The 24746-nt window shown below is 41.4% G+C and overlaps 1 protein-coding gene across 5 annotated transcripts in view; it reads right to left on the reverse strand.

The window, feature by feature from the left end:
• The window catches only part of RICTOR (RPTOR independent companion of MTOR complex 2), a 101316-nt gene extending 79073 nt beyond the window's left edge, over nucleotides 1-22243 (reverse strand). For all 5 annotated transcript variants that reach the window (XM_084782187.1, XM_084782190.1, XM_084782188.1 and 2 more), the window contains exons 1-2: nucleotides 22119-22243; nucleotides 21903-21950 (exon numbers count right to left, since the gene is read on the reverse strand). In XM_084782187.1, coding sequence (XP_084638313.1) covers nucleotides 21903-21950; nucleotides 22119-22167 — 97 coding nt within the window. In that variant the 5' untranslated portion in view covers nucleotides 22168-22243. The remainder of the gene's footprint in view (nucleotides 1-21902; nucleotides 21951-22118) is intronic.
• Between the last annotated feature and the right edge of the window lie 2503 nt (nucleotides 22244-24746).

A 24746-nucleotide genomic window follows, 5' to 3' on the forward strand; every position in this document is an offset into this window, starting at 1 on the left:
GCATCACCCATGACCCTGTGACAGAGCTAATGGCTAAAGGCAGATGGGGATGTCTTTAAGATTATCTTTGCAAAAAGAGCCAAAAGCACTCCCCCCACTATAGCGCTACTGATGCGCATCAGTTATGGAGAACAACTTCAAACCATCTCTCTAGCAGATTCCGAGATTCTCACAGTTAATTGTTTCATTACATAAATTAGTAATGTAATGATCTATCCCAATAAGAACACCCTGAAAGCCGTATAATGTTGTTAATCTACATCTAGCAGAGGGAAAGTCAGAACCTGTCGGGTGTGCCGAGCTCATCTTTGGACAGAGTAGTAGAAAATTTGTTATTATACTATTGCCAAAACCTGATAGTAATGCCATAAATTTCTCCTTTGTGATTTTGATGTGTTTCTTCTGGAATCAGCATTAACAATGAAGAATAACCCTGATACTGAAAACGATGTTTTCGCTCAAGCAACACTAGTGATAATAACCTTTGAATCTCTGGTACAATATAAATACAATGACGGGAAGGGATAAGAAAATCTACAGTCACAACCACAGGTAAATTAGTTTACTCAATAACAGTGTTTCTAAAAAACAGTTGGGAGTCAAATTAAAAATAAACTACATAAATGGGTTTGCCATACAAAAACAGAACATGGAATTCATTCTTGGTTCCCTACATATGCAGTTTGTAAGCTGCCACACTATCCAAATAAAAGCTTAAGAGACTGAAAACCCAACAATCCCTCTTGGATTCCTAGGAGGTAAGGGCATAAGACAAGCCTTCATCAGCCAAGACCAGAGGCAGAGCCATGATTACATGGAGTCACACATCTTAACTGGTGTAAAAAATCTTATGATTACTAGCTGAAGTAGGAAAACATAAACTACACTTTATGAATTGCTAGATACTCCATCTAAACAAGACTTAGTTTGAAAGAGAGAGAGGAGGGGTACATGGGAAGATTCAGAGGGAGGAAAGGGAAAGAGAAAAGATACAATCTCAAAAGGAAATAATTTAAAAGAAAAGAAATATAAGATTAACCATTAAATGAGATTAGCTTACAGGGAGAAAAAAATACCACACGTAGCTCAAAAGATGGCTCAGCTCAGGAACGTTTCTAAAGGTTCTGGGTTCAATTCCCAAAACTCACACGGCGGTTCACAAGCATCTGTAACTCCAGTCCCAGGGAATCCAATACCCTCTCCTGGTCTCCACAGGCACAGGCACACACATGGTGTACAGACACACATGTAAAATAATAAAATTCTAAAACATACCACAGGAAGCCAGGCATGGCTGACACATACCTGTTACTGCAGCACTTGGGGGCAGAAGAAAAATGTATGACTGACCACCATTCAGAAGCCAGTCTACACCACATAGTGTGTTCAAGGCCAGCCTGAGTTACACACTAAGAAACTGTCTAAAAAACAGCTAAGAACAAAACAAATACCATCTCATCTCAAAACATAAACAAGCAACAAAGAAATAAAGACAAACATCACTAGCCATTCAAACTTTAATGAGAAAGTGCATATTACTATAAATAAATCCATAAAAATTTTACATGCATCAGGCTCTGTTTTGGGCTGACTACTGGTTTCAGAGGTGGGAGGGACAATGTATAAAGATTCACAAATCTGAACGCTGATAAGCAGGAAGTTAAGAACAAGAATGGAAGTTTGCTTTATTACAGTTTTACATGCTAGAGACTACCCTTCTCCACTTACAGAACACAGGAATCGGCTACTTTAAGTTGACTTTCTACAATCTGGCATATATATCTTTCTACAATTTGGCATTTATATATATAAAAAAGACTCGAGGTCAGAACTGTGTTAACATATATGAATTTACAATAGAAATAGAAACTAACATTATGATTAGTTATAATGACAGCTGCAGTGTGTATGTAAAAAGGACCAAATAAAAGTAATACTACTTCAAAGTTCATCAATTTTCTATATTAAGAGCCAAAAATATGAAATAATTTCTCCAAAATCTAACTAAGCACTTCATTGTACTGAAAAGTTTAACATCTTTGTGTAAAGAGCCTACTTAATAAAATTAATATATTAATATAATTAATTAATATAATTAATAGAATGCACCTTACTCAAATTTGTTAAATGTAATTTGTTTAGAATAGCAATTCCTATAAATACAAGAAGAAAAGGAAAAACTAAAGCTTTTTGCCTCTTACCATTAGAATACCATACTCCTGAGCCTAAAAAGATGGCTGAATTGGTACCTGCCGTATAAGCATAAGGTCCTTAGTTTGGATTGCTGGTACCAATTTACATAAAAGGCAGGTGTGACAGCATGTGTCTGTAATCCCAGAGCCAGAGGGCAGGGGAAGACAGCTAAATCCCTGGAGCCCACTGACCAACTAGTTTAGTAAAATATATGAGACCTTTCTCTTCATAATAAAAGTAAAAGGGAGTATAGTATATCTGAGTACCAAATAAATGCCCAAGTAAAAAAAAGATTAATTGTTCCAGATATGGTGGCACATACCTGCAATCCCAGAACTTGGGGATGAAGATGCAGGTGTTTTTAAAATCAACTGTGGCTACATAGTATGTTCCAACCATCCTGGGCTACAAGAGACCCAGTTTTAAAACAAAACAAAGACAGTTAACTGTAACAGAGTATTGAACCAAACACACAAAGCACTTTTACTTTTACTTTATGCACAGTATACACTAAGAAATTTACAAAGGCCAATTTTCAGGCTACAGAAATTGTCATTTAAAGACATGTTGGTGACACACAGGTTTTAATGACATTTTTTCTCATGAAAATACGGAAAAATATGCACAATTTTGCTTAAAGATTACAACTGCTGCATGTCCTGCTATCATTCCTGTGTCAACCTATTATATCTAAAAAGATAATTGCACGGTAATTAGGCATCCACAGTCCTCTAATTAGGAGCCCTTTATTGTAAGAGAAAAATTGTTTGCCTTTGAAATAACTATTTAAATGAACTCAATGAAAGAAGAGAACATCTGTGTCTAACAGCAAAAACACTTAACTGTGATATACCCTTCAATAATGAGATTAATTCTACACCTAAGGAATTAATTCTAAATCCTCTAGAATCCCTTAGGAGCTATGTGCACATCTTGCACGTATGCACCTACATTCACGCTTGTTTTTCTCTATGGAACAAGGCTGCAGTTCAGACCATGAGTCTAATAAGTGGCATCTAGGAACGTAGGGAGGTCCCCGCTCTCAGAAACTAGTAAAAGGCTAGAGATACAAATACACCTCAGCTCTACAGCTTTTCATCTGAGTATGGTGTGAAACTTGAAGAAGTCTTATTACCATGCTACATTCTACTATTTCCATGTATTCGTAATTCCTAAGTTAATCTCAATCTTATACTTCTATTAATTATCTGTCACAGATCTTCCGTATCTTTTGCACTCAGACACAACTGAGTGGCTTCCTTCCTTCTCAGCTCCTGGCCTTCATCTACCAGCTCTCTGCGCATCTACTGAAGCCACCCTCAAACTCCTCATCTACGCAGCGCAAAGGCTGCTTGCCTGCTTTCCTCCTTAGCTTGAAGACCGTGACTTTACTGTCCTGGTCATGCGCTCACGTACAGCTTTCCTGGAGTCCTTTGCACTCCTATTTCTTCACAGCTCCCAGTGTTCTTCTCCTAAAGGTTTGCATGCCTTCCTCATGGCCCATACTCTTAAGTCTATGGTCTTAAGTCCTCTCCACTGACTTCAGAGTTCTCTTCCAACTGTCTCCATCACTTTTAATTAAAAGTCTAATTCTAACATGAAGGGGGGAAATGCCTCAAAACTTCAATTCTAAACTGAATCTTCAATTAAGGAAATGTATCTCAGGTATTAAAAGTTGCAGGATCTATCAACTTTAACAAAAACCCTATGATCAAAATAATTCATCTTATCTTAAAATTTAAAAAAAGCTTTCCAAAATTTCTTTCCTTATTTAATATGACTCCTGGAAATTCTAGAGTCCACAGTTTACTTACATCTGTGGTTTATAAGTATCACTGACACACCTTATTACACATGTCTTTATCACTGCTAAGGAAGCCTGCATTACAATTATGTCTTGTCTTCATATTCTAAGTTTTGATGAATGCTTTGTAGACATTTTTCTATTTAGTATTCACCTGATGTCTTTTGATTAGGCATAATTATTAATATACACCAAAGAAGATATGCTCAAAATCATGACAAAAATATATTGGTTAATCTCAAGCCCCAAGCATTAAAAGAAAACATGTTAATTTAAGCCTTTTCATGACAGTCTTAAGTCAGAAAAAAAAAGTATAATTCAAAATTAACTTGTATAATATGGATACAAGTTGGTCCACTTATTTTGAAATTACTGTTTTTCTTTCCTACACTTAACTTGGACCTTCCTAACAACTTCATGGCATTAATGATCAAAAATCCAAATTTTTTCACAATCTAAAGGCTTTGGGCTATTACAAATAAAATCAGTATGATCTACTTCTATACAGATCTTCCAAGCGTAGGACATTAGAACATGATATATTGTGTGTGGTGGTTTAAATGAGATGGCTCCCATATCTCAAACTTTGAATACTTGATACCTAGTTGGTGGAATTTTATGAACAGTCTAAGGAGATATGGCCTTACTGAGAAGTATGTCTCACAGGGGGAGGCCTTGAAGTCACAAAAGCCACCTGCATTCCCAGTTGGCTCTCTCTGCTTCCTGTTTGTGAATCAAGATGAGAGCTCTCAGCTGCTGCCCCGGTGCCCATGTTGTCCTAGCTGCTGCCACATTCCCTGCCATGATGGTCATAGACCCTGTCCTTCTGAAACCATACAATGCAAATAAATCCTTTTCTAAGTTGTTCTGGTCATGGTATTTTATCACAGCATAGAAAAGTAACTAGGAAACACTGTTAACATTTCTATATGTACACATTATGACACATACTTGTTTCCCATACTTACTGAAGATTTAGTGAATTTTAGTGATTAAGCAGGTTTAAAGTTTCATTTATTATTTTAAAATATAGTTTATCAAAGTACTCCAAAATAGCAGCAGCTGATTCATAAGCTATATTTTTCTGTCTTAGGTAAAACATGTAACTAGATACACTACAGAAGATTAACATTAATAATAAAATTCCAGTTGGGCTCAAAACCAAAGAGTTTAAGCCAGGTGCAGTTTTATCAGGGTACTGAAAGAGAAAAAAAAAAATTTTTTTTTTCAGAGCTCTGGGGTTTCCAAGGTTGTAAAGTGGCCATGAGTCTAAATAATTAATATTACCACATTACAGATTTGGAATACAAAACTATATAAATAAAAGATGTAAAATGAAAGACAAGGATTTCCCTCAACTTTTGTCTATGATCCATTCTGCTTGGGCTCCAAGAAAACAGCTGTATTCCAAGTACAGCAGTGCCCTGCACAGTGGGGCAGGACAGGTCCAGGGTGGGCAGCAGCTGTGCAACCAGGACTGCCAAGAGCAGGAAAAAATATTCTGGAGGTTTATTCAGAATAAAAAAGTTAGAACAAAAGCACTAACTTCACCAACTTCTATTTGGCCTATTTTTACCATATTCCCAAGGATAAATTTAACCTCTAGATGAAAACACTTAGCAGCTGCAACACAACAGAAGGGATCCTTGTGAACAGAATGGACTTTACAGGTGTGTGCGTCTGGGCATGGGTGTACAGAGCAGAGGGGTAGAGAAGAGAGCCAGCCAATGTCCTTCAAGCTCCCTGCTTTGTCCGCTCAACCTAGCTAGCCTTTCAAACTTACTTTTATATAAAATTATATAAAATTTCTTTAAGTCTTCTTTAAGAGTATGGTCAGCACTATCTTTTCATCTCAAGCAGGAGCTGGAAGCATACTTTGCCTACAGTACTCTACACAGTAATTACCTGGATAAATAAATGAGTGGATAAATGAATGTGGCACTTCTACCTGCCAAAGAAAAATTTTCACTGAAATTAATGTTTCAGGTATTTCTTGGTAACTAAAAATACTACATACAAGGGTTTGCAAATCCATCACTTACCAATGCAACCACTATTCTACCAAGTCCACTGGTTTATTTTCTTGAAAGACAATATGTAAGTCTCAAATGATTCAAACTGAAAATCTTGCCTGTCTTGTGACTAAAATAAAAGGATTAATTCATTTAATTAGTATTGATTTGGTGATACGTGTTATCCAGGATTTGTTCCAAGGGCAAGTGCATTTCTCCAAACAGTGATCTTTCTGAGTCAGGTCACATGACACATGACGCCCTCAACTGCACCATCTTATCCAAGTTAACCCTTGTTCGCCTCTCTCCTCTGCTCTCCCTCTCCCTCTCCCTCATCACGCACCAGCCACTCCAGTTCTTCCCCATCTCTGGGCATCTGTACTAGTCGTTTTCTATTTGGAAGATTTCCATCCCAGCATTTATGGTGTCTTCTAAATCCTACAACCCAGAGACACTTGTTTGACTCCCTCTTCCCCCCACTATCAGTCAACTAAAATTTCATGTTCACATATTTATAGCTTGTGTCCCTCGAGAACACTCAATCAGTGATGGCAAGGGATGACAAAGGATTAGTATCTAGCCTATAGTAAAACATCAATAAATATTTGCTAATTTTGATTACATAAGATCGACACAATTAAAACATATTATAAGGGAACATTTACTATAGAATCCCAAAGCAGGAATACAACCCTGTTTGGTAAGTGACTACTGACTTTTCAGAAAATGTGCTGGTTACAGAAGAGCAAACAGACTGGGAAGAGAGAGCTTCGGGGGAGAAGTTATAATGCCATCCAACCTACAGCACCAGATAGAAACCATCAGATTTCACATGTACTTCAGAAATAGAAATTGTACCATCATCCCACGGAAGATTTGATTTGTGGAATAAGGACAAGAAACAAGGTTATGGTGGCTCCAGGGCATCTGATTTGGCCCAATTAAAGTACTGCTCCTAACCCAGATGAGAAATATGAAAGACTTTCAGATAATTAGTAATTTTAAATCATTAATTTTGGTGTCCTTGCCTACATCGTTAAGATATTATAAACAATGTAAAAATGGTCTGAAGCTCTCTAACTGAAACATACTCTGATGGTCACTTACTCAGTCAATAAATATTTATTAGGCATATTAGGTATGCCAGAGCTATTCTAGTCATCAATACAATAAAAAGCAAAGCAAAATATTTATGCTTGCAGGGTGTGGTGGTGCATGCCTTTAATCCCAGCACTCGGGAGGCAGAGGCAGGTGGATCGCTGTGAGTTCGAGGCCAGCCTGGTCTATAAAATGAGTCTAGGACAGCCAAGGCTACACCGAGAGACCCTGTCTCGAAAAACCAAAAACTAAACAACAACAACAAAAAAGCAAAATACTTATGCTCACAGAATTTACACTGTAGGAAGACAAACAATAAGTATATACTATAATGTCACCAATGGCAAGGGCTGTGAAAAAGATGTGTCGCAGTCCAGTGGTAGAACATTTGCCTACCATAAGTGAAGTCCTAGGTTCAATCCTAGCCAAACAAAAAGAAGTGAGGAAAAAAAAGAGTGGTAAGATAGGAGAGATAAGAAGAGAGAAGGAGGAGGAAGGGAGGGAAGGGAGAGGAAAAAACAGTCAACAATATAAAAAGAGATTACCAGCCAAGCAAGGACAGGCAAGGTGGTCCATGCCAGTAGTACCAGCACTTAGGAGATTGAAACAGGTTTGCAAACCAGAGGCTAGTTCACAAATCAGACAAAAGAACCTGTCTCACAAAAGGTTACCAACTAAGTTTAACCAAAAGTGCAATTTGTTCTATGTACTTGGGATAAGATGAGACACTGTATTATTCTGGACCAAGTTCTGATTATGTTGGACAGTAAGCTCTAAGAACTCACTGACAGCAGTTAGAGGCAATATGCCAGCTACACACCAGAACAAACAGTACCAGTATCTTAAAACAATATAATGCTGGTTATGAATAGATTCACTGCACAGTGTCACTCTTAACAGCCTCAATCACTTAAAACTCATCTCTACAAACAACTGCTTTTGGGTGCTCTTAATCTATATTGTATTAACACTTGTTCAATGCACTACAGACTAACAAGCAGCAAGGGTCTTTCAAGGTTACTGTTACCACCATGAGGGAAGTTGAAGCATAAATAGTTGAAACATAGCTCACGTGGTGGCGCGCCCCTTTAATCCCAACACACAACACAGGAGGGAGAGGCAGATGGATCTCTGAGTTCAAGGCAAGCATGGTCTAGAGAGTGAGCTCCAGCACAGCCAGGGCTACACAGAGAAACTGTCTTTGAGGGAAAAAAAGAAGAGTGACAGAGAGAGGGGGAGGAAAGGAGAGGAGAGAGGCAGGCAGGCAGACAGACAGACAGACAGACATGGCAGAATTACAGCATTTAGAAATGCATTTAACTAGAAACTCACCTACAGTAGTGTTCAATGTTTTGTTGCATTGCACATTACATCTACTGCTTTTTCATGATGAAATAAATTTTTCTTTATTCTAGAAAACTAAGTTAACCATGCCTTACCATATTTTTCTCAAGTGTTTAATCAATTATCTATGAAATACTTGGCTCTAATTTGGGGAACAGGTATCAAATGCTAGACCACAACATTTTACCCAACTTTCACATCACCAACTTGGAGGGAATTAATGAACCGCATAACACGCATTTAAAAGGACTTTAACAATTTAAATTTACTGTAAGTCAGTGACAGTAAATACTATCAAATACAGCTAAGGAAAAATGCAATCTATCGCTATAGAATATTCTTTTAGAGACATCAGAAAAAGAAAAAATAGCAAAAGAGAAACAGAAACCAATGAAAGACAAAGGAAGAAAAAAGAGAATAAATGAACAGAATTTATGAGATCAGTTGTTAACTATCTGTGACTGTAGGCACTTTCACTTTCATAAAATGCTAATATGTCTACTAGAAATCAATCTCTCTTACACTTACACACACACACACACACACACACACACACACACACACACACACCACACACACACACACACACCCCAAGTTTGATTCACCTATAATCCCAGCCCTTGGGTAATCACAAGTCTGAAGCTAGCCCAGGCTACAGAGTGAGACAGTCTTAAAAAACAAATGGGAGCAGGGGTATGTGGACAATTTGACAGCACTTTATGATTTCCTGGCATGAAAGTAGGGTTTCTTTGAGATCTTAAGAAGGAGAGTCAGATAAGACATTTAATCACATGTGAGCTTTTAAGAAGAAGTTTTGGGGGTTTTTTTGGTATTCTTAATTTTGAGAACCAATTAGAACTACATGTCAAAAATCTAACATGCTAACATATATTGGTATTTCCAAAGAAACACACCATTTGGGAGAGACAGGACATTACTATGTAGGCCAGCTTGTCTCAGAGCTAGCATAACAGGAGGGTACTACGACCAGCACCACATGAAGATGCAACTGACTTAGGACCAAATCATGTTTATTATCTTTCCTTTTTCTCTGTAGAAATACTAAGGTGATTTTGGTAATTAGCCTACCAATTTTATTAGGATATAATGAAATTCTAATTGTCAATTTTCTAGGCAATCTGACTGACCCTCTTTTTCTTTACTATCATTTAGAAAAGTGTGTACATGTGTGCATGCATGCATGTGTGGGCCTAGGCTCATTTACTGAGTTATGTTAATAGGCTAAATCTATGAAAAGTCTATTAAATTAAATTAAATTTCCATCAAAGCAGGAGGGCCAGTGCTCTTTCCTACTGGTCCTCTTTCAGTTGTTTCTCATGACTTTGTTCACAATCTATTTTCTCTTAATTAATTCAACCTATCCAAAATTTAAATGATGTCATTTGATTTTTTCCCCAGAAATGGCCATGTTTTTGCTCTTATTGACTATTAAATAAGAAACTTTATAGTCTACTTATTAATATTTATGTGCCAAAACTGATAGTATTTTACAAACATAGTTTACTCCTCAAATAACCCTCAGTCTCTAATGGTAATGAAGAAACATGTTCAGAAAAGGCAACCTTAAAAAGAAAAAGAAAGAAAAGGCAACTTGCCCAACCGTATTACAGTGGACTCAATAGTCAACTCTTCACCTGCCTGGCTCCAAAGTTACATGTACATACTCCTCCAAATCATGTAGCTGGCACAGGAGACTTAATTTTGTCTGGGAGGCGTATTTTCCCCTTATTACCTGTCTACATCTATTCCTAGGCCTCATATTCACACATACGCATACAGCAACTCTAATCCAGCATGTGCTGCACCTAGTTCAAAGTGTGCTATGAGGCAGTAAGTGGGGTACAACCAGAACATAGCAGGATGACCACTCCAGGAACCGTGACCACATGAAATCTGTAGAAGGGGAGAAGCTGATACTGCAACTACCCAGCTTTAGATTTGGATGAAAGCACCTGACTGGCAGCAAAGGAGTGAAGGGCCTTGGTTTTCTCTGTGTTAGCCACGCTGGATCCTGAGCAGCACAATTTATACAAGGAAGTAACATTGAAGAATTGCGGAAGCTTGAGCTCCACAGCCGGGTAACACCAGATGCCCTCAGTACCCTACCGACGCTGTCTCTTTCCTTTGAAGACTATCACGTGGCAGCCTCTGCTTTACATGCTTGGCTTCCAAGTCCCTCCTTCCCCCCTGAGACAGGGTTTCTCTGTGTTAACCTTGGCTGTCCTCGACTTGCTTTGTAGACCAGGCTGGCCTTGAACTCGCATCGATTCGCCTGCTTCTGCCTGCCAAGTGCTGGGATTGCACACATAATTCTAGCTTTGATATGGTAGTAGCCAGAAGTGGAGCTCAAGATCTGCACATGGAAACATCACTCTCCTGTATCTATGTGGAGAAACAATGTTCTAGAGTAGTCGACAATATCCTCTTTCCTACTGCTGGGTCAGGTATATCAGGAGTTACTGGGAGAACCCAAGCAAGTGTCATGTGTTATGTGTTATTTTCCAATGAGCAGATTGGATGGCATCGAGCAAAGAAAAGGGCCCTGGGATGAGCTGAGACAAAACATGGGAACGGAATGGAGGACACAGCAAGGCACCAGGTCGTGAAGGAAGCGGAGTGTAATATGAACGCTGTGAAGCTCTGTCTGTGCACGTGGCTGTTTAAGTCTGGGTTTGCTTCTCCTCTGACACAGGATGCCCCAATCTGTTTACCATCCTCTGAGCCTTCTTCCCTCCAGTCATCTCCCAGCAACCATGCTGACAAGTCCTCCTCCCCTTCAAGTGTTAGGACCTGCAGCTTCCATTTCCCGGGGGAAGGGGGAGCTTACACACTTTTCTTAACAACCTCTATTTTTCTAGGGTTGTTCATATACTCATTGATCTCTTATCAGAAGTCTTTTAAAAGAGTTAAATGGCTTTCTGTAAATTTCTCCATACACTGAGTGTCAGTTATTCACTATGCCTGCTCTGTGTGTGTGTGGCCACAGCTGGAAATACCTACCTACGTAGATACCTAGAAAGAGTAACAGAATCCTCATGTTCATTCAAGAATTCTTAGGTTTCATCGTTTTAAAAGATTTATTTTTATTTTACAAGTATGAGTGTTTTGCCTGCGTGTGTGTATGCACCATGTGTGTGTGCCTGGGGCCTGCACAAGCCAGACAATGGAATCACATCCCCTAGAGCTGGAGCTATAGACACTTGTGAGCTGTGCGTGTAAGGAACTGAGCCTGGAGCCCTTTGCAACCACTGAGCCACCTCTGCACCCTCCTTGTTTTACAATTCCTTTTCTGTGTTTCATTTTTCTGATATAAATTTCCTCTCATCAGTTCATAATGGTTTTAGCATTTAACATACATATTATAACTAGATGGCATTATATAAGTAATGTATACTTTAGAAGACTGTGAGATGAAATTATTATGTGTGAACATGTGTCTGTTGTCATTAAAATATGCATTAAAAAAAAGACTGGGCATGTAGCTCAGTAGTAGGATGATTGCCTACCATGAACAAGGCCCTGGGTTCAAGTTCCAAGACCACAAAAACTAAATAAACATCAAGGTCATAGGTAAGGCATACCTTTCCCCAATCTAGGTGTATGCCAATACCCCAAGTATATATTTTATGACAATGTATGTATTTGTTTACAATACAAAGCCAGGTAGAGGTGTACACCTGCATCCCAGCACTTCACAGACTGAACCAAAGTCGGCTGCAGAATACTTGATTATTATACATAGAAAACCTAATTGCTAACAAAATATAAAAGTTTAAATAGATGTAAAATGCAGTTAAGTGTGCCCTGAAGAGATGCAGTTTGGGTGTGCCTCTAAAAGCCTCCTTAGATAAGAAGGATAAAAAATGGAAAGTTCCTACCTACTTTTAAAGTTGTTTAGGAGAGATCTCGCCCCACCATAAAGGTGAAATGGTTCGGCCCCTACTGGCTTGGCTTGCCCCCACTGCCACCCCCATGAGGGTGACATGGTTCAGCATGCCAGGGGTATACAGGAGCTAGAGACTTCTCTTTAGCAACTGGACTTTTGACAGGTCTCTTGGCTTGAAAGAGCCATTATGGAAGGAGCTCTCGGTAAGAGATAGGGATCCTCTCTTTGGGCCTGAAGAACACAGAAGCAGCTGGCAGACACAGGTAAAAGAGCATTTAAGGAGCTCTCATGGGTTGGAGGAGCCCAAGAGAAAGACTAGCTAGGTAGAACAACACAGACAGGAAGAGCTTTCTGAAAAGCCAGCAGTTCTAGTGTAGAACCAGGCTTGTAAATAGACATTTTGTTTACAGTTTTAAAAAAAAGAAGCAATTGGTGGCACAGGCCTTTGATCACAGCACTTGGGAGGCAGAGGCAGGAGGATCTCTGTAAGTTCCAGGCCAGCCTGGTCTACAAAGTGAGTCCAGGATAGCCATGGCTACAGAGAAACCCTGTCTCAAACAAACAAAAACAGACACAAAAACCACACACACACATAGAAAATAAATTAAGATGAGCTAGCAGGTTTTTACCTTAGTTTACACCTCCTGTGTCTTTATTGGTATAAATGTTAGATGACTTAAGTGGCCAAATATTACATTTGGCACTCCACGTGTGGCAAAAGCACATGGAGACAGGTGTTGGAGCCCCCATACTACAGAAGTCCAAAATTATATCTTTTCTCTGTGGAACTTTTCTAATATGAAAAGAAGTATTGATGTATGTGAAAAAATCCTAAATAATCCAACAGAGAATTAAAAATGAACTGAAACTATCAGAAGAAACAATAGCATGAATCAAATGTCGCTGCTTCTAATCCATGCTCCCCAACATCTTTTTGTTTCCCTTATGGAAAATCCAAAAGTTTTTTCTTTTTTCAAGCAATTTCTCTCTTTTTTTTCTAGGGAGAAAACAAGGCTGAAACAGAAACAGCTAATGGCAAATTTCTCTATAAGTAAAAAAAAAAAAAAAAAAAAAAAAAGACAAAAAGGGAGAACAGAGTATATACAATAACAACCATTTTAATGCTACCATGATCTTAAATTTAACTCATCAAACATAACTAAAACTATATAAAGGATTCTATATAACATGAAACTTCTTAAGCATGAACAGTCACCTGACTTCCTTTGTAACCAACTGGTGTCATTTAAAAACACCAGTAATAGTCTAGTAATAAAGCTACAGGCCACTCTAAGCAAACAGAGTATCAGACAGCTCCTGTATTCAGACACTCCATTACCATGGAGTTAAACCAGTATCATACGAGACAGATGTGATTAAAAGCAAAACAAAACCACCTCTTATAACACATATGTGGAATACTAAGGTCCACAGCACTCTATTGTCCCTTGGCCACACACAGAAGCACAGCGCAATGCTGGAGCTTACATCACCCAAAATATGTTCCCACCACTCAAGTCTCTCTCCATGTAACTCTGACTGTTTTCCCTCCTCACTAGCAGGAGGCAGGTGGTGGAGATGGTACAATGTTAGGGAGTACATTAGGGGATTATGAGTGGAAAAAAAAAACAGGGCAATTAAAAGTTTTAGTACACCAGGGATGAACTAAGCACGGAAATAATTAGCACTACTATTTCAAGATGTTATTTTCTAGATCTATGGAACTGCTGAAAATATACATACATGCCCACATTTAAAGCAGTTAAATATCCTCTCTAGCAAACTGCTCCTTTTAAGAAACTAAGTGTCTTGGCAATCTCCTTTGTTTACAGCTCCTGTGCCTCTTCCCTCTTTTTTCATTATGAGAACACATGAAATTGTGCTGCATTCAAATCTCTGTGATGACAGCTCAAGTCTTGTTCTGCGACTCCAATACAACAGTAATGTCACCAAGTATTATTTATCATTTCATAGGGACAAGCAGGATCTCTGGACTTGACAACGAAACATTGTGATTTTTCAACATAAAGTTTCTTACATGTGTTCATTTACTTATTTTGTGTGTTGGATATGTACATGTGCATGCTGCAGCATGTGTGCTACAGCAAATGTTAGCGTCAGTCTTCTTCCTTCATGTGAGCTCCAAGGACAGCACTCAAGCCATCAGGCTCGTCAGCAGGTCAAGTGCTTGATCCACTGAGCCGTCTCTCCTGCCCTTCAGGATATTAATTTCAAATCATTATTCCATTGAAAGGTCATATGCTTCAATTTTGAAATCAGAAAATGGTTATTTCAGTGTAGAAAATAACAAAAGCACTAGCCATCCCACTTTACTCTCTTATTTCCAGGCTCCAACTACTTAGAACTGCTTGTTCAGCTTACAGAACCCTTTGAACTTGCACAGTAGCATCTGTCAGTAACACAGCAATGAGGAGGGAGGTCATATGCACTACATAGTAACAGGAGAAAAACCACTGATGACTGAGCTTGGAATGTGAGCAATTTCATACTCATCATCACAAGTACGCAATTATTTCACAGTATGCTTCACATCTCGTGATCCAGTCCAGCAAAGGTCAAACAAACCCGAGCCTAAAATATATTCTTTAGCATTTAAGGGAGAAAGCACTTGCCACCAACTTACCCGCAAATCCTACCCTAAACACTGAATGATTTGGCAATAAAATGTTGACTCTCAAATTTAAGTTTTGATTTTTTTTTTTAATAATACAAATGCTTTATTTAACAGTTGCAGGTCACCCCATGGGTTAAGTGGTGTATGTCCAGGACCCAGCAGCAGGGTCATACAACCTCTGAGCCTCCTTTTCTGACTCTAATAGGGTGAGCACATCACATTCTCAAATGGAGCCTTTGACATTTCAGATGATAGAGGGGCTGGTGTCATCCACAAATTCCACACACACCTGCATGCACTGTCCGTGTGAACCAGTCCTGCCTGGCACTTTGGTTACTCTACCCAGCTTAATAAACTGCACATGGCTTGTGTCATGATGCCCCACTGTGCTCTTCACAGCCCTATTTTGTGGTGCATGAGGCCTGGGAGGCAGGGTAGCAAGTCACAGCAGCCAGATCACTTGACAGTAACGTACATTTAAAGCGCTATGACACACTGCCACTCCAACACGTGTTCATTATTATTTATGGGAATACATTTCACCATGATTGTAACAAGGTTCTGAGTGCTTTCTTTTTAACCTTTCAACAGCCAGTGGTGATTATCTGATAGAATCACAAAGACGGAAGGGGAAAGTATACACGCATAAAACATCATCCATCATAGAGGTAGGGCAGCTAGAGCCCAGAGGTTAAACAGCCAAAGGCAACCTCACATCCACAGCAGAACTAAAGTCCACAGACCCCACCTTCAACACTACAGCTTTCAGCCCCTTCATCTAAAAAATTCTCAGATTATAACCTTCATTTTCGCCTGTTGGCCTCTTTCTTTTTAAGGATCCTATCCACGATATACAGTCTTACCATATTATCTTGGAATGTTTGAATCTTTACTTCTCCATTTACGAGATGAGGACATAGTTCGGCAGTAGTGAGCACAAACACACACAATCTCTCCCTCTCCCTCCACCCTACGCAAAAAACCACTCAGCATAAATTCCGAGAACAGCTACCAGACATCCCCTCCACTTAGCAGTGCTTCTTCCACGAGCAGTGCCATCAACCACATGAAACTTAAACCCAACCCTGAACTCGTAACTGTCCCCTCCAGAAAGACTTCTCTTACTGACAGCACTAGCGCTTGGCTGTCCCACGGACTGCAACTTCAAAGCATTATTTCACTCTCTTCTCTTTAACACTATACTAGTCTTTGGCTCATTCATTTCTCCATTCTTTCACTCAAAGCACTGCTTCAGGGGCTGGGAGCGAGCTCACTGACAGACTTCCTGGCCAGCATGTGCAAGGCCCTTCAGTTCTACCCCTTACCCTTAAAGAAGGAGGCTTTTATTGATAGAGTATTGCGAATGCACTTCTAGGTGAAGGAAACAATTACATAAGTAAATATAAAATGGCATGCCACACGTAGGAACAGCATTCTTCGGGAACATGGTTTCCAAGGAGAAAGAACAGGAAGAGAGGGAGAGTCGGCGCTTTAGCCAGTACACAACCCTAATCTCCTGGGAGGAGTGCTGGGTATGAAGGAGCGTGCCACATGCACGAGCTATGCAAACAGGCACATAGATCTTGACTCCCACTGCTGTAGTAGCCCAGAAAAAAATACATAAATGAATTATAAAAGGCCTTGGATGCCAAGCTAAGGAATTTGGACTTGATTCCATAGGCAAAAGCAAGTCTTGTTTTGCTGCTGTTTACTTGCACGCCTTTAATCCCAGCACTCGGGAGGCAGAGGCAGGAGGATTGCTGTGAGTACAAGGCCAGCCTGGTCTACAAAGCAAGTCCAGGACAGTCAAGGCTACACAGAGAAACCCTGTCTCAAAGGAAAAAAAATAAAATAAAGAAAGAAAACATTTGCGTTATAGGGAGAAAGCCGAGGTAGTGAAGGCAACAGCGGAATGAAAATACAGTCATCTGCCTAAAGTCTTGAGAGAAGTCTTCTCCAATCTTAATCTTTGCACGAAGTCTTGGCCACGCCCACTCTAGTAACCTACCCATATAAAGCATACAGTACATGTTTGCTAAACATGTGGAGACGGAGCCAACAGGAAGGAAGAAACCAAAGGAAAGGAACACAGTTGTACAAAAGCTCTTGAAGGCAATCGTATCAAGAGTGTCGAGTTGCTCCTGGAGAGGAGCTGCTTTCCAGCCTGACTCTACTGAGAGAAGCGAGTCTGAGGTGAACTAGAATTCCAAATTCAGACTGGTCAGCCTCCACCCTCTTAATAAAAAGAAAGAAGCTGGGTGAGCTGGTAGCTCCAAGTTCAAAACCAGCCTGGGCCACACAGTCGGAACCAAGACAGCTAGGGATCCACAGCAAGACTGTCTCCAAAGTCAGAGACAGACAGACATGTTAACAGAATTAAAAAGCCGGTTTTCAGTGGGAGAAGCAAATCAGCTAACTTCTCATTCTAATATACCTGGTCTAATCCATCATCATTTCTCAGATTATATTAAAAGCCTTCTACCTATATCTACTGACTTTCCCTTTGCAAACGTGTGGTCTGTTTTCCAGACAGCACATTCTTCCACGTTGCCAGCGTTTTCATGAGGCCTCTCGATGACCAACGCACCAGGTAACAGCATTCTCCTCTGGCGGCTGCTGCAGCACTCCTTCTGTCCCTTGATCAGTCTGATTGCTTATTGTTTCATATTTAGCTCCAATAAACTCTTTAAAAGGACCAACATCTTTCTCCTTCCTACCTCTTCAGCATTTAATTCAGTTTCTGATACATAATAGATATGTCAATGTTTGTTTGGTTTAACTGAAGCCAGCAATTAAACAAATGAGAAATTAGAAAACAAAAAAGTGTTCAAATTCACACTATTTCAGATAGCCTTCCTGCTCTTCTAAAGACTAAACAAGCGGGACGATCAACATCTCATCCTTACTAACAGAAAAAGAAAGGGATTCAATAATTTAAAACATGTAAAAATTCAGCAGCAGCTTTAACAAATTACATTCTAATAAATACCTAATGCAAAAGTTTCCATTTTCTGGAATACTCTTTGAACATTACACTAGCAGGGGCTGACCCTGAAAGAATACTGTGTCTTTTCAAGCCTAAGTCAATACCAGAAAGGGATGTACAAAAAAAAAGGGGAGGGAAGAAGAGGAGGAGGAGGAGGAGGAGAAAGAAAGAAAAAAAAAATCTATGCTTGCTGCGGAAGTAGCTAAAGGAAGAACTTGAGTGTATTTCTTTTATACATTTTGGTGCAAAATATAGGACTATTTAATGGTGCCAGTGGCAAATTGGGGACTTTCATAAATTAAGTAGAGTAGGTTTCTGAACAAAACTGAAAGCAAGAATTACTAATAAATTAACTCTAAGATTTACTAAATGGGCGCCTAAGTCAAAACTAACCCATCAACAAATTTTAATACAAGCATTCTGTGTGAGCCACAGCAATAACACCAGTACCAAAACCAAAGAACCTCAAACCTTCCCAGGCCTCAGGAAATTCACAATAGACATCAATCATTGTAACTAAAAATTTCATGATGTTAGGAGGGAGAAAAATTTTAAGGTTCACAAAATACAATGTCACACCTTATCACCTTATCCTAAGTGCATAAAATAAACTGTACTTTCGGTTAAACTTAGTTGGTTTTTTTTTTTTTTTTTGCGGGGGGGGGGGGGGGGGGGGAGGGGGGGAGGAGACGTCTCATGTAGCCCAGGCTGGCCTTCAATTCACAATCCTGTCTCACTCTCCTAAATGCAGGTACTACCAGCATTGGTCACCCTGCTTATCTGATAATCTCTCTTTAAATAAAAAAATTTTTTCCAAAAACATATTGTCACTAAATACTCCATTCCGGATACTGATTCGCTGACTAAACCAAGCACTAATCTGTTGAGTGCTTGAGGAAAGCATGAGGACCTGAGTTCAATACTCAGCCTGTGAAAAAGCTGGGTGGGGCAGCACACACTCTGATCCCAGCACTGAGGAGCCAAAGACAAGCAGATCCTTCCTCAGGGGCCAGCCAGGCTTGCCTAAATGATAAGAGCCAGGCCACTGAGTTGTTCTTCTCCCAATAGGGTATTGTTCCTGAGGTACAATATATCCTAGGTTGCCCTCTGGCTTCCACACACGTGCACACATGTGCCTTTCCACCTGCACACTACATGCACACACATAATCACTTTAATTATGATTTAAAGAATCCCAATTTTCCAATGCAGGGAAGCAACTAACACTAAATATTACTTATAAATTATAAGATTTTATGCTAAGTAATTACGAACTACCTTCATTTACCATTCACATTCTTTGTTCGTTTGTTTATTTTGGTTTTTAGAGACAGAGTTTCTCAGTACAGTCTTGGCTGTCCTGGACTTCCTTTGCAGACTAGGCTGAATTCACCAAGATCCACCTGCCTCTGCCTCCCTGAGTGCTGTGATTACTGGCCTGTGCCACTGCCCAGCTTTTGTTTTGTTTCAGTTTTTTGTTTTTCAAAACAGGGCTTCTCAGTGTAATAGCCCTGACTATTAAAGTGAGGCACCACGCCAGGCCTACCTTTCACATTCTTACTAACACTTTAAAGGTCCCCCCCCCCAGGTTGAAGAATCCAGGAGGTAACCAAAGTCAAATAATTTGTCCTCAACCCCCTACTACTGCCCCTGAGATTACAACCCAGAATTATCTGACTTTACAGGCAGTGCTCTTGTATGTCTCTTTAAGGACTACTGTGACTATACCCTCTGTGCAAAATGAGCATGGCTGTCCACCTACCCAATGAGTGCAAAACAATCCGTGAGAACAAACACTGCCTTCACAGTACGCAAAACAAAACTGTGATTGCTCAAACTTTATCTTTTTCCACACTGTAATCCAATCCACAAGCAGCTGTCTCTTAGTGTCAACCCAGACTGCCTCAGGGGTCTCGCATTATTACTAAAGTTTAATTTCTCATGAACTCTCTTCATGTGTGATCCACAAGTCTTTAAACAATGAAATGTTTGTCAAAATAACATTCTCTAATCAACCGATTCACTATCTAAAGAATCTATCTTTTTTCTGCTAAATCTCCTTATGGTTTAGGGCTCCAGCTTGTAACTTCTCTTAGCTGTGCAAATCAGCTGCAACTGGCTACGCACACTTATTTGTAACTCTAGTACATTTTATCAGGGCATTAAAAATAATATGTTCTGAGTGTTTCATATAATCCTAGGAACAGCTAGCTTTATTACACAGATGTTTACTAAAGTCTCGGAGAACTGATTATTTCCAATATACACATAGATCTGTCTTCCTGAGCTAAAACTGAAATGAGGAACATTTCAAGTGAACTTACTTATATATGAGCTTTTCTACAATCCCATATTTTGATGCTAACCACCTAAGTATAGAAAGGAGCTTACCACAGTCACAGACTATACAATTACAACTGATTTCCAACACTACATCCAAACAGGTTTTTACTGAGGGTATGAGGCTCAATTTTACCTAAGTGCTCTTTTCACACAGTTGCTTGGATACAAATTAAACCACTGACCTATGACATGGTCAGAAAAATGTAATGCCAAATCTCGGGTCTGTGCTATGATCCTCGCTAAAACACTTGTCGGAAAATCTACTTCGTATAAATTTCTCATTCGTATGTTTAGTAACTTTACAAATTTAAAGGAAAAAAAAGTCAATATCCTGACCTTTTTCTTCTATACTGTTTCTCAAACCTAGCTATTAAAGAAAATGCTCCAAATCACTGATTTCATCAATTGCCATTTCTAGGACTTAGATACCACTCTACTGTACCTTACGAGTTTCTGTCTCTGAAAAGGGTTGTTTACTCAAAACAACTTCCTGAACAAACCGAACCAAAACACATGTACACTCAACAGGATTCTTACGATACAAAAACCGAAACAAAACTGAGAATGAATCATACTGTCAATACAGAGCTGGGCCCCCCAAACCCCACATCCACCAATACTTTATATGATGGTCACCACTCTTGAGTTCACTAGAGCGTAAAAACCATGTCGTACGGAATGTTTTCAACTTTTTTTTTTTTTCAATTTTCCTAGGCGTTTCACGGATCTCAAAAAAAAAGTGATTCTGGACAACACAACTACAGCGCAGTAGAGTACGGCCATGGGAATCTGTACACCAAATCCTGTTTATGGAGGAAGAGAAAAATATCGTGTACATAACTACTAACGCTCCAGCGAGATCTTGTGGAATAAAACACCAGTATGGTGGCCGGTGACCAAAGAAAGAAACGGCGATCTTTAGGCGGATACAGTTCATGAAAACATAACCCCCGGCTAGCCCTGCTGAGAAGGGGTAAACTAACCCATCTCCACTGCAGAGGGTACACAATGAACCTGCAGCGGAGCGAGGGGGCGGTCTCTAGCAACTACGGAGCCAGCGGGCCCGGGAAAGGGAAGCAGCAGCGGGGATACACGGCACACACCAGACACTTCACAGTCATCAGCGGCTCCCGATTTCACCGCCGAGTTATCAAAGCTGCGGGGGCCTCCCCCCCCCCCCCCGGGGCGACGGCGCGGGCAGAGAAAAGCAGTCACGCAGTAAAACAACAAGAACCGGGCAGGTCCAGCATCTGCTCCGGGGTGGGGGGGACGGGGAGGGCAGGATGTGGTCGCTCTTCCCTCAAACATCCTCCAGTAACCTAAATAACAATGTCTACCTCTCTCTCCCTCCCCCCGCCCCACCCCACCCCCGAGGCCGCCCCCGGCATTCCAGGGCCCGGGGAGCGGTGACCGAAGCCAACACGCTCCGGCGCTCCCGCGGCCGCCCGAGGCCCGGAGGGGGCTCAGCCGGGGGAAGCGGGCGCGGGCCACAGGGAGATGGGCGCGGGCTCGGCCCCTCGCTGCCCCGGCCGGGGGGGGGGGGTCCCCGGCTCCCGCGCCCCGCCGGCGCCCCGCGTTACCTCGGGTCAGATCCAGCGGGACGTTCTCCTCGCCGCTGTCATTCCGCCCTGCGCGAAAGCAGACACACAAACCCGGTTAGCAACCTCCGCGGACCGGCGGCGCCCCGGAGCCCGGCTCGCCTCTCCCCCCTCTCCCCTTGCCCCAGGCCCGGGACACGCCGAGCGCCGCGGCGGCGAGCACCGGGCGCCAGGAGCGAGGGCGGCAAGCGGGCTTACCTCGTATTCGGAGGTTCTTGAGAGAGCGGCCGCGGCCGATCGCCGCCATATTGACGGGTTTCAGTCACAACACCGGAAACCTCGCCCAATCGCGCGAGAACCCCTTCCCCTCCCCGCGCGCCGCTGCGGTCCCTCCCCCGCCCTCCTCCCCCCTCCCCCTCCCCCTCCCCGCCCCTCCGCACGGAGCCTGGGCGGCGGGCGTGGAAGCACGCGGACCCGGCGGGCGTGGGACGCGATACCGGGGCGCGGGGATGGGATGGGGCGTCCGGGCGCAGGCGTGGCCGGGAGGCGCCGTTTCCCACGGGGGAAGGGGATTCCCATTGATGTGGACGGGACTCGGCGCGCGCGGCGGAGGCCGGGGTGCGGGCGGCTGGCCACCTGCTGAACCGCCCCGCGTGGTGGCTTCCGAGCCCGCTCGCCCTTTACCCACGGCTAGGATTTTATTTTTTATAAAGAGAAGGGGGTGTGGCGGGGGGGGGGAGCGCGCGGCGCACGGTTAGCAATGTCGCTTTGATCCTTTCCCTCCCAGGACAGCGGTGCTGCGACTGAACACGTAACAAAGTTTGTTTTCCGCCCACGCTCCGACCATTGAGCTCCGCGGCTTCGCGCTCGATCTCAGGTGAAGCCGCCGCCCGCCCGCAGGCCCTCCCGGGAGCAGGCAGGGGGCCGAGGCTTGCTTTCCGTCCGCCCGGCCACCGATCGGCAAGGAGTGCAGGAACGGGGCGTCCTGCGCGGTCGCCCCGACGCGGGACAGCGCCACGAGGCCCCGGAACCCAGGGAGGAGGTTGGGCGCCCCGTCCTACAGCACTGGATATTGCAGAAGTCGTGGATAGATTTTTTTTTAATGTATACAAGCAACAATTATTACTTGTACGGGTTTCTAGATGGGTGTTTTTTTTATGTATTCGGCCCTTAACCGGACAAGTCTCTTAAACTTGATTATTTTAATAAGAGGGTATTTTGTCTCCTCCAATTCCTCACCTCTCTATCCAAACTTAAAAGTTAATTGAAAGTGGGAATCTTGCCTTAATCGCTTCTTTTTTACTACAAATGTCAAAAACAAATATCTGTTGGAATAAACACCTTCAGCTCTTCCTTTGTCATAATAGTCTAAGTAAAAACAAAAAGCAAACCAACACACACACACCGCAAAAAAAGAAGAAGAAAAAAAGAAAAAGAAATGTTGAAGAGACTCCCTTTGTTAATAATAGTCAACAATTGCTAACTTAAAAGCCCAAAGGTAGAAATTGTAAAAGGTGCTAGCTATTCAAAATGACTATGTTGATCCAGTATATTAACAGTTTGATATTAAGTATTCCAAATTTCCTGTATTTATAAATGTTTGACATACATATAAAATTCAAAGGATCCATTATAAGATACTTTTACTTTCATGTATGTGGAAAGAAACCCGAGATGTGTATCTGAACGTTAACTTCTACTCCCTTCTCAATTGTGGGATCACGCCTGCAGTTTTTATTCTTGCTTGGTCACCTGTACATGTACGTGATAGTTGACCTATGACAGTTGTTTAAAAAAAAAAAAAGTAAAAGTTTTTAAAAGAAAAATAAAAGAATAGCAGGAAAATAAACTTGGATCTCTGCTTTCTTAGGCTACTACCCCATATCTGCACATTCCATGTCCCTCAGGTGTTCTGGCATCTGCTGTTGCACTTAGATTTAAGGCTCTAACACAATAACAGAGCTTTAAGGAAACGTTTCCTGGCGCTGCCAGTACAGTGTTGGTAAATAGCAAACTTGCTTCCTTTTTATATAGCTTTCAAGTCCCCGTGGAGGTCCACAGATGACAGCCACAGGGCTTGCGGTCTGGCCAGCACACTAAAGTGTTTCTTTTCCACTCCTTCTCACATCACCATCGCTAAAGACTGTCGATGAAATTCTTACCAGGTCTCCAAATGATCTTTCTGATGCTTTTCCTTGCCTATTTAAATGATTTCCTAACCTGTTTTGAGTTCCTTTAAGTTCCTGTCTGTCCCTGAAAGTTAGTACAAGTGACGGACTTTAAATTAGTCCCGGAAGTTCTGAACCTTTTATCTTCATAGCTGTATGTTTTTATTTGAAGACCACTATTTACTTACTCCCATCTCTTCAAAGAGGGAAACACACAGACACACACCCCACACTCACATGAATACACACACACGCACACTCTCATGAATACACACATGCGCGCACGCACACATACACTCACATGAATACACACTCATGAATACACACACGCATACTCACATGAATACACGCGCACATGCACACACACACACCTCATTTTTAATCTAGCAATGATACTACTTCTTTCCTTCAGCTTCTATTTCAGCTTTCTGATCAAAAGAACAAAATATGTTTGCAGTGATGCTCAACTAGGAATGAGGAACTTAGGTGAATTACAGTAAGGAATACATTATACAACGATAGGTTTGATGTTTAACCAAATCAATCACGATTGACCCCAGAACATAAGCTACTCATTTAAAAACAACAACAAAAACAACTGGTTATTTTCTGTGATAGTTGCTGAAAGTTTCCCTTGAGAGTTGTTGTTCTTTTTTCCCCTGTTTGTTTTAACCCACCACCCCCCACAGACTTCCTTACCTTGTTTACTTCTTACTAC

The sequence above is a fragment of the Acomys minous genome (assembly GCF_964271855.1).
Source record: "Acomys minous genome assembly, chromosome: 5".
Classification (NCBI taxonomy): domain Eukaryota; kingdom Metazoa; phylum Chordata; class Mammalia; order Rodentia; family Muridae; genus Acomys; species Acomys minous.